Source organism: Bombus flavifrons, chromosome 7 (assembly GCF_040668555.2).
Source record: "Bombus flavifrons isolate JBK064 chromosome 7, iyBomFlav1_principal, whole genome shotgun sequence".
Lineage (NCBI taxonomy): Eukaryota > Metazoa > Arthropoda > Insecta > Hymenoptera > Apidae > Bombus > Bombus flavifrons.
This window is the reverse complement of record NC_138448.1, coordinates 1,168,765-1,180,561: the sequence shown is the minus strand read 5'-3', so window position 1 is coordinate 1,180,561 and position 11,797 is coordinate 1,168,765. Positions and strand designations below refer to the sequence as shown.

The 11,797-nt window shown below is 29.6% G+C and overlaps 1 protein-coding gene and 1 long non-coding RNA gene across 4 annotated transcripts in view; both read right to left on the bottom strand.

The window, feature by feature from the left end:
- Positions 1–330: 330 nt before the first annotated feature.
- LOC138181736 (uncharacterized) lies at positions 331–3,476 on the bottom strand. The gene is made up of 3 exons (XR_011173589.1): positions 3,379–3,476; positions 1,104–3,341; positions 331–973 (listed from the first exon to the last, which is right to left on the bottom strand). It is a non-coding gene; the product is annotated as an uncharacterized LOC138181736 (long non-coding RNA).
- A 1,142-nt stretch (positions 3,477–4,618) lies between these two features.
- The window catches only part of LOC138182061 (paired box protein Pax-6), a 145,753-nt gene continuing 138,574 nt past the window's right edge, over positions 4,619–11,797 (bottom strand). For 2 of the 3 annotated variants that reach the window (XM_069117573.1, XM_069117574.1), the window contains exons 9-10: positions 10,579–10,889; positions 4,619–6,783 (exon numbers count right to left, since the gene is read on the bottom strand). In XM_069117573.1, coding sequence (XP_068973674.1) covers positions 6,689–6,783; positions 10,579–10,889 — 406 coding nt within the window. In that variant the 3' untranslated portion in view covers positions 4,619–6,688. Of the gene's footprint in view, positions 6,784–10,494; positions 10,890–11,797 lie in introns of all 3 variants that reach the window. The other variant, XM_069117575.1, reaches the window with a different exon arrangement.

Below are 11,797 nucleotides of genomic sequence, written 5' to 3'. Positions count from 1 at the left end.
ATAGAATGACATAAAAATTTCTTTCATTTCTTTTTTTTAAGATAACCAGAATAAATTTGATTTTCTCTTTTGTGCAGACTGATACATTTCTTTTAGCATACTTGTATTCTTTTAAATAAATGACTCGAATATTTAGTCATTTACAAAATAATAAATAAAATAATTGTTTCGAAATATTATTTCACATGTTCAAAATACATATGTTGTAGTGGTTTTTCTCAAATAAAAATTCTCAAAGAAAATAAAACGGGTTTTAAAAATTATGTTTCTATGCTTTCGTGGCATATAAATTAACAATTTCAAAATATTTTATTATATTTCAAAGAATAATGCAATCGAAGATTAATACATATAAAGTTTATTTAAAGTACTTCAAAATTAGTTTCAAAAATTAAAATAGGCTTGATTCGTAAGAAATTAATATTAAGAACATCCATGCGTAAAAAGTAACGCTCTATAATCAGGATGTTGAAGAAATAAATATTTTATTACGAATTCTCTTTCCTTTTGGATAGAGATAACTATTATTGTCCGAAATAAATACATACATATATGTCGAAATAAGTTATTTATTTGATATAAATAGTGTTTAAAAATAAAAACGAGAAAGAGAGCACTCATTGTCAGTGCGGTAGGAGCGTAACAACGTATATATTATATAGTTTTTGTTGTATGAAAAGATACTATTTAGTATTAATTATTTTCAACCTAATATAAGCTAAAGAAGTAAAATAAAATACAGATAATTGTAGAAGCTTGAAATAAACGTCAAGTCTCTTCTATAACATCTATTAATTAATTATCAATATTTATTATAATATCTTTTATGTTATTTTAAATATGTTGGTATAACTTATTTTCAATTTTAGTTATTAACAATAATTATTAGTAATTAATAAATTATTTGATAGATTTTACCGAATCTATAACGCATAGATGTAATATGAATATGTATTGTTAAATTAATATCCTCCTGTAAATAATGAAGAATTGAAGAAAAATAAGAAGATGGAATTTTGAATTGTAAGGTAAGTGGTAAAATCGAAGATTACTTAAATGCACACACTATTTATTTTGAATGCATAATCGTACGGTTAACATACCTGGTTTCGCGTCATTCTGGTTGATCAAAATCTTGCACCGGATATAAATCATGAGTTCGATCTCGCTTTTTAATCGGATATTTGGGGGATTAGAATCAACTATAATATAAATGTGAAGATATTCTTTACGATGTACACACAACAAACGTTCAATTACTCTTGCTTCTTTCCGACTCCTTACACGAATATAAATAATACCGACTTAAAAACTATGTTTTTTTTACGCTCTCCGTTTTTTTTGTTTTATTTATTCGCCTATAGAAATTACGTCTAAGAAACTGTGATTTAAAATCTCTGCGAGACTCTTGATTGCTAACGAGATTTTTTCTTTTACGATACCATTTTCCTCTATTTTTTCTTTTTCATTATTGTTGTTCTTCCGCAAAAATAATTATTCCGCGAATTTTATTCTACAACTTCTTTTCTCGTAAGTTTTTAAACAAATTCTTTTCTTCTTCGAATTGTTCGCTGTTCTGATTCGGATATGAATTATTTTTTCTTTAATTTATGTTATGATAAGTAAAATTGTGGCCTCGTAGTCGGAGAAAATAACGACGCTTGGAATTAAACTTGGTTTACATCGAAGAATGATAAATATTTATGCATAATGTTTTCTCGTAAGAAAATACGTCAGATGTTAGGAAAGATTTTTTTTAAATTTCGGAATCAAAAAATACAACATAATTACAAACAACAAAATAGCAGTCATTATATATTAAACTTGGTCGAAGTATTAAGATTTTTAATTATAGAGTAAATTTTGGAATTTACGAATTATCAAATTTTCAAATCTTTTGTTTCACGAATTTTTGAATCCTTAATATTTCAAATCTTTAAATTTTCAATTTTCCGAAATTTCAGGTTTTTAAATTATCAAATTGTTGAATTTCCAAGTTTTCGACTTCACAGACTTTTTACAGAGTTTTCCAAACTTTCAGGTTTCTGAACTTTCAATTTTTTTTCATATTTTTCACTTGAGTTTTCAAAAAGATAAAAAAATAGAACGTTATGTAATAATCGAGGAAGGACATCATAACTAGTGATAATAAATATACCTCTACATAAATAAACAAAACTTTCCTAACATCGTCTGTATCATACGTAGCGCTAACGAAAATCGAAAAGTAAATATAAGATTCAAACGTGATACATGTCTATTAATGTTTACCTCCAATTTTCCTGATTTATTCGTATGACTGTGTTATATTGCCACTCATAACAAAACATTTTAAACATCTAGTTCTGACCGGATGTCTCAAAGACCTTTTCTAAATAGATAAGTTGTTCGATTTCTGCTGGTCGATAATAAGGTATTACACCAATATACCTTGGCTATCTATAATTACTTAATTATCATCGAAACGAAAACACTTCGTTACGTAAATCCCGCTAACAACATATTGAAAAATTTCTGTACCTAGTAGGTTCACTACAAAGAAGTTTCATCTATGATGTCATCATGGACTACCATAGATGTTGGCGAATTTCACGCCATTTTGACTCATTGATAAATGCTTTTTGTAATCGTAACTCGCGATACAAACAAGAGATTTCTTTTATTTAAGAAAAAAATTGCACACGTTCTGAGAACTATTTTATTTATCATATTAGAGACCAAAGGAATTTCTTAGTCAAGAATATCTTTTTATCTTGCGGTTGCTTTTAAGGCTCATATAGAAACATTTGAAAATTAGGAAACATGTTTCAATGTTAAAAACTTATATGGGGATTCAGATGAAACACTGATGGTAAAGTGAGAATCCATGTATAATATACAATTGAATACCTTGATTAACTCGAACCTCTATAGTTTGGAAACCTTTATAAGATTACAATTTTTGTATATGTTCTCTTTCGCTACTGTAAAAAGCTCTAAAACTCGAAATATAAACTTATTTTACTTCGAATTATTTGTTACGCGTTTGACAGTGTTATTTTATCTCTATAACTCGAATTAGAAGAAGCCCAATCTCTGTCGCGAGTCGAATTTTACTTCTATATCGATAGGTAATATATGTATACATACACGTACGTATCTATGCTTGCAATGAAAAATCGTATTTTAATCTGCACTCACCATGATTCTGATTTTTGCATATTTTCTGATTCTTCATATGCGTGCTCATCACATACAATCTATATAACATAAACTGCCATTTACTTTTCTAAACAAATAATGGATCTCTAAAAGTTGAATGTGTTCTTCTTCGAACTTTTATAATTTGGAGAATATTAACACTTTGACTGCCATGTTGGTCATAATATGACCGGCCACGGTTTCTCCTGTGACACCACGGTGGTCATTGGTGACCAGAGCGCTTGAACTTCTCTATAATTGTAAAAATTGTATGAAAATTGACAGTTAGGGCATTTTGAATATAACCGATAAATAGAAGATACTTTGAAAAAAAGTGCCCCATTGAACGATTAAACATTTTAATTAGAATATCAATAAAAAAAAATGAGAACAAATCTTACATCTAACGGTGCACTGTGTTTGCATCCATATCTTTAAGGCGTAATCTACGAATATTATTATAAACACAGCTTAGAAAATAATCGTAAATACTGCTTTATAATCATATATATAATTGAAGTTAGAAGTGTGCACACACATACATAAAATGAGCAAATACCGTTTACTAATATCTTCTACACGTTCCAACAATATATTCTGGACGTTTTGCTTACGATGAAATAACGAATGCAAATAGTTTGTTGATATAAACGAAGCCTTGTTATAATATATCGCCATCAACTGTTACCAAAGCGTCACAGTGGTCATCCGTGATCATCAATAAGATAAACGCTCCATTGGGAAAGAACGTTGTCTTACATCATCAATTTATTATTATTTTGCCATTATATGCTTTGAGAAATAAAAATATTTCCGTAGCGTCCTGAGCAAAACATGTGATTTCGGTGTGGCAGTCAAAGTGTTAACTGATATCGTTAGGTCAGTGGTGTTTTTAACGGTTTGAATTAAGACACTTGATTTTAAAGTACTTCATTTCAATTTATATTCTGGATTTTTATATGATGAAGACCATTAGGAGGATTTATTATATAACATATAGAGAACACAAATTAAAATTGAATATTCTAGAATTAAGTAATTAATTCGCAAATCTAATCTCTTGTGATCAATTATGAGCCAATGATAACGATACTATTTCAAGGTTAATCTTTGTATCTATTATGTCTCTTTTGGTGCCGTTTTGGTTTGTTAAATCTCTCTTATTAGATCAGACCAAACTTTCTTATAGATCGGACAAACCCTTCACAACTCGAAGATTTTAGGTTTTCCATTGAGATTCGAGTCATCGAGGTTCCACTGTATCAACAATTACTTTCTTAAATGTTTAATACGAGATCAATTGTCCCTTTAGCATTTTTTCATTTTTCAAGATATGTTGAGATATTTGAAGCTCCCGCTTTTTACCTTTTAAGTAAAGGTATATTATACATTACGAATATTAGTTTTTTTCAAGATAGCACGGTCCAAGATAATATTTGGAAAACTGGGAGACATGGATCCTATCATTAGACTGCGGATTTCTATGGAAAGTTTGAAAATGCTCAGACACACAGAACGCACGTAATATGTAAAAATATACTTTCGATATAAAATATTGAAATATTTTAATTCGATATAAAATATAAAATATCGAATGTATAGCATTCTCTAATATTTATTAGGTAAAATAATATTATACCTATGTAGTTTTCATTTTGTAAATTATGTTCATAAAAATAGAAATTTGCATAAATATCCGCAGTCCACGCATTGTAAATGAAGCCATTTATATTTTATTTTTAGAATTATGTATAACCTAAAACTTTCCTAAATGTTAGTGTATTATAATTCGTATCGTTATATCATTGTGTCCATTATTAACAAAATTCGTTTCGAAAGAGTCGACGTTTATGTGTCCACATTATATAACAAGTGGGTATATAAATTTGCTAATGCTTTCAGTTCTACTATATGGCTTCAATTTCTTTCACACAAATTTTACTTTTATTCAATAAATTCATATTCCGCAAAATAATTTTGTTCAATCCAACTTCTTTGGTCTCTAGCATTAGAAAAAATACAACAGCTATATAGAAATGTAAAAGAGATCAAGAGATTACAATCGTTTACGGCATAAACATTACACTATTACCATAGCTGTTTTGATTGTTTTTATAATCAATACGTACTGATTATGTTAATTCCCGACTTGTTTTATTTTCTTCTTACAATATCGACGATACGCGAGTCTACGACTAAGAGACTTCTAAAGATGATCTTTCTGTAAGTCTGCTCGAGGCAAAAGTGTCCTGTTTTCATACTTTTAGGCGTGTACGAGCATTTTGAAAGTAATATTTACCAATCGATCACTTTCTCCTCGATCAATATTCACGAAGCTCGAATTTCATATCTTTCGTAGATAAGTCTCCGTTCAGAAGTATCAAGATATTTTCTGGTTTAATAAGTCTATCTGCATGTAATAATTACTGTAAATTATTAACTACATGATTATAGACGATCATGATTTTGCATGTACGACAATGATATTAAGAGTTTGCAAGAGTTACAAGGTGAATGTACTGAATTAGATAATCCTAATTAACAATTAATGTGCCTTTGATACAACATATTCTTGAATTTCAGAATTTATAAATCTTCAAATTTTAGAATCTCTGATTTTTTGAATATTCAAATTTTGAAATTTTTGAAAGTTTATGTTTTCGAATTGATAAATAAGTCTTTGGATTTTTGAATTTTCAAACTTTCAAGTCAACAAATTTTTGAGTTTCCAAATCCTTGAATTTTCGAATTATGAAGTTTCAAACTTATGAATTTTCAAAATTTTAGTATTTCTGAAATACCAAGTACCAAGTTTTCGAATTTAGCATTCCCAAATTTCTCCAAACTCTCGAATTTTCAAATTCTCAAACTTTTAAATTTCTAGATTTTCAAATCTTCAAAGTTTTCGAATTTTCAAATGTATGATTTTTGTATGTATCTTGAGATTCTGTTACCTCCATCTGTTTTTCAAACTATATATTAATTCTTAAGGATTGTAGTAATAATTTCCCAATTATTTCCAAGATTAACCTCACGTTCTGTAAATATCTTAATACTTACGAACAGTGATATATTTCAAAAGATCGGATGAAAAATCACTTGAAGAAAAAGCAACTGAACATAATTTGTAATTTATACTCGTTCACGTCTAATAATTTGCAAAAACTTTCATCTCACACAAAAGAAACTTTTTGCAAAACTTGTTCTTTTTTATGCTTGATAGATCTTGTATCAGACGTGACGTTTATCATCGTCATTATTTTTTATTCTCCTTCCTCGTATGTTCTTCGAACGATTTTCAAGAGATCGCCTTTGAATTCTCAAAGGCAGTCGACGATCATCGACGACAGTTGAATCGATATTTTACTGAACGATTGCAAGAGCTGCCCTTTCATCGATTTCGAACGTCTTCTCCTTGCGTTCTCTTGTATCTAACGTTTGTAAAACTAACGTAAGTCAAAGAAGCTCAAGCCTACGGAGAGGATGTCGACACCGATGACCACCACGGTCACTGTAACCGAGGGGACCAATATTGCGCTGCCATATCTGGTGCTGGTTGACCTGGTACTGCAATCGGTACACTGACACCTGGTGATATCAGACCTGCAAGATGATTTAACGTTTATTCAATGGGTTTGTTTTATTGCTTAACACATTGTGGATCAGATATTTTATCGTTGACTATGATCAGCTATCTTTTACGTGAAATATTTTAAAATTACTTATTTATTAATTGTTAGTAGTTAAAAATCATTGCCATGTTAGATATTTATTTTCAACAAATATTTCAAAATTATATGCGTTTTCAAAATAAAGGTAATTATAATTTTTCACGTACTAAAAGTTTCTTTAAGTGTGATACTTAGCAAAACGTTCATTTCTTTTTCCATTCGTAATGCATACTATGTTGTGTTTTGCTTTACAGCGGAATTGATGAGCTCTTGATTGATGAGGTAGAAATTACAGATATCTTGTCAACAACTCCTAAAGGCGCAATAGAAAATAGTAGATGTCTCGTTATTCGTTCGCAATGTGTTAAGATTATATACGTATCGTTAGACGTACAGTTACTCACGAAAGTATTCGCAGTTATGGAAACCTTTCACAAATATAGTAAAACTTCGTTTATGCGAACAACTTAATGTTCTATTATTCGAACTAGGATTGAGCATAATTTCAGTTATGCAAAAATAATTATGATGAATACATTCGTAATAAACATGAATAAAACATACAAATAACTCTGTATACAAAGTAAATGTTATCGCGCGTAGTTTAACACAACGATGGAATTTTATTTACGTTATTAAATAATAATTCAAGCTATAAAATGTTTTAAGATAAGAATTTTCGAAGTATATGTGCTATATCACGGTGTAGTGAATTTGAAAAATAAAAATAAATGGGTATAAAAAGTAGTCGACTTTATGAGTTGAAGATAAATTGCAAAATCCTACATTTATAATGTTTCTCTTTAATTCTAAAAAAAAATTGTCAATGTGAAACAGATGATTATAAATCGTACAATATACTCTATTGTGACATAAAGAACAAGTAGATATGTACCTGATATATTTAAAATATATATATTTGAAATGTTGAACATTTTTAACATTTTTCAGGTACATAATTTTATAGGTACATAATTTGTTAATTGCTAAGCCAAGGATTGTAATACCTCATTGTCTTTTTTCTCTTTAATATTATCCCTTTCAGTGATCTTAATACAACAATATCGAATCAAACTTTTTTATGTATTGTAAGGCAAGTATGAAACATTACGAAATTTCTATTCATCTTGTATGTGAAAATACCAGACAATAGAAGCCAATTAAATACAGACATATAAAATCAATGATCAATCTTTTCGTTAGTACTCTTATTTTATAATTTTCTAATTGTTTTCTAATTTCTAATATTTAAAATTTATTTATTAATTTATTCTTATTAATTTTTTTATTAATAAAACATTACCTTGTGAAGAATGATTATTATTAAACAAAAATATTCATAATCACGTTCAATATCATATTAATGATTAATAAGTGACCATATTCTCATCATTAACTTACGACCTTTTCTGACCTAAAATGACCTTTTACCAGAGCTCTTTAAATTTATATCTCGTACTCTGGGCATAGAAATATATTAAAGGACATTATCTAAAAAAAAAAGTCCGGTCACCTTGAAACCTACGAATCTTTGCGATAAAACTACTTTTATCACGCTATTATGAACTATAGTATGTTTTATATATAGCTATGAAACTTTATAATTTAAGGCGTGGGGATCTATGTTAAAATATTCAGTTAACATTAGAATTTTTTTAAATTGTGTTCTACCCGGAACTGCTTATGGTTTTGTCCATATGTTTAAGAAACATAATAATAACATAATAATTTAAAAAAATATAAATAATTTGTTTCATTATAACTTAACTGTGCTTTAGTGAAGTTTTGTGAGTATACGATAGGATTATGAAGAATAAAAAATAAGTTTGTATTTACATATTATTTACTTTTTACATATGTAATTTTCAAAGGAAGAAATGGCCACTGAAAGAATTGACCAGTATGCTCAAAACAGCATGCATTAAAAAATTCTAATAATTATTCAGTAAAGGGTGCATCTCGCCGATTTCAATGATTTTGAAATATTCTCGTTTCATTTTCCTATAGATATGTATAATACTGTATAATATGTCATTGTATAATATGTATAATTTGTATAATATGTATATTATGTATAATAATGACCGTACGGTCACAATTCCCAAGATATTCCCAAAAAGCTTCAATAAAATTTCAACTAAATTAATTTTATGATTATACTTCGTTCTGGAGTAGTCTGTTACGGTTTTGTGTAGTTTAAACTAAACTTACCTAATTCACCTATAAGAAAAACAACCATTTTTAATACCATTTTTAATATAGGCTGTACTAAAGTAGTAAAATAGTTCCGACAAAGCTAGCATGAAATATTTTTCGATGAATCGATTGATATATGGAATGTCGCAGTTTACTTTAATCTTCAATTTGTCAAAAATCTTAACAAATATATCTACCGCCGTTGACAAATTGTTTATAGTATAAAAATATATAAAACAAATTGTTAATTAATACATATAGTTCTAAACATAGACTGCTTTATAACTTGAAAACTGAAGCTGAGAGGAGGTTATATGTATAGAAAAAAATTATACAGAATGTTACACTTAACAACATATTTTAAGGTCATCGAAATTGGCGAGGTGTACCCTTTCCTGAATAATTACCAAAATTAAATCTTCTAGATTACTTAGATTAATACAGTGAATCATCTTTCAAGGTACTGTATTCCTTTAAAATCCTCCAAAAATCAGAAAAATCAGAAAAATCATATTATTAAACTTGAAATACCATATGATGAAACTCTCTAATCTAAGAACCGCCCAAGCCACCCAAACTTGATTTTGAGGCTAACAGAGACAACAACATTCATACATATTCATAAGTACATATACCGGATGATACTATTGCAGCCACGTAACGCACTTTGAACATGCTTTAAAATAAAGTGTGGTTCCTTTATATTTAATTTTTAGTTATTTTGTTACATTAAAACGTTATAAATTGAAAATCGCTTTCAAATGACGTTTTATGTCTACTGTTTGCATTCGGTAATCTAAACCGGTTTAAATAAACCAGTTTGCAATAATCATAATCTATTTATATAGTTCCTTCTGACTGCAACTGTTTTATCCTTGAATAGGATAGTTATAAGGATTTCTAAGCCTTAAATGCCAGTGAATGTAGTTTCAACTAAAAAACGTAACATGTTTCTTGAGTTTGTTTTAATAACCACTACAATGTATTAGGTTGTCTGAAAAGTTTCTTTCGTTTCATAAGGAAATAATAGACGCACAGTTTTTTGTTTTATATTAGTTTATTGAATTATGCACGAACATAATAATGGAAATATGACGAAATGGATCATATTTAATTCAATGAAATAATATAAAACAGAAATTATTGTTCATCTATTATCATCTTATAAAACGAAAGAAACTTTTCGCACAACCTAATAATAAGAAAAAATATATGTAGTCCCTTTTATAAAACCCGAGGCTATCTTGGTTTCGCTTTGAAAGTAAACGATCTTCAACTTATGTTGCTTTAAAACTTTCGTTACATTCCATAAAAATTTCGTTACATAGCCGTAAATGGTTGAAAAATCGTGCGTCGCGTTAGACCGAATGCACTGTATAGATTGCAAATGGAGTTCTGTAACGATAAAAACAGCTTGGGTAACGCAGAAGCGAGTATAATCCATTACCGGGAGGTTGAATAGCGTGTTATCCGTGGTAGTCCATCGGCTAAAGTGCAAGCAGCGAGTGCAGTGAGTGCGGTAGACACTCACCGGTGGAGCTGGTGTTTTGATTGTACTGGTTCAGGCCCGCGGTATGGTATGGTTGAGTGGGGCTGCATGTGGGCCGTGCCCCGTATCCAAGATGAAGAGGCTCGTAACTCGGTGGGCGAGCCACACCACACGAGTATCCGTTGTCTCGTTGTTGAAGACACGCTCCGGGACTCGGTCCCACCGTCATGCCCACGGTCATGCCCATGGGGCCCATCCCACCGCTCGTTGATAACGATGACATGCTGCTGGTAGTGTGCTGGTTTTGCTGACTCCCACCGGACATAGTGAAACTCGGCATCGACGTCATTGGGCTGACAGGTTTTACACAAATGTGTTAATTTTGGTAATACGATATTTGGTAGTATATGTAGGTATCTAATAATAATTGCACTCGTAGGATATATGTAATTGGATTGGGAAGTTTGAAATATATGTATGTATATTAATTTTAAAATATTAATATTACGACGTAATATAATATACATATATATATATTGCACATGTATATTTATATATATTAATTTTGATAATTTAATATTTGATAATGCAATGTCTCGATTATGTTTTACATTATGATAGAAAGTCGTCTACTGTGAATATACAGGGTGGTTGGTAACTGGTGGTACAAGCGGAAAGGGCGTGATTCTACGCGAAAAAAGAAGTCGAAAATATAGAATAAAAATTTTTCGTTTGAGGCTTTGTTTTCGAGAAAATTAACTTTGAATTTTCGCTCGGTACACGTGCACTTTGTCACGTCTCGTTATAACAAATCTCATTGTAGATCGTTGTCTCGATGGAAAAATTAAAAAAAAAAAAGTTAAAAAATAATTTTTATTCTATATTTTCGACTTCTTTTTTCGCGTAGAATCACCCCCTTTCCGTTTGTACCACCAGTTACCAACCACCCTGTATATACTAATATTTGCATTTGTCATATATGTCTGTCATTGAACCAAAAGGTTTTCCAAATATATATATTTTAGTTTTAATAATGATATTGAATATGGATGTGTAGATAATATTTTCTGTTCTTCAAGCGGGTCGCAAAGAAATGCCATTTTTAAAAGTGCGTCTCAGCCTATAGAAGTTTAGGAAGCTTTGTATTATTTAAATATCGAACTCTATTTGACACATTCGTAGCTGGCGACGTCTTTTCTGACGTTTCTACGTCATTTTTAAGTCTTCACGTTATCACCTACCGAATACGTGATTTTATGTT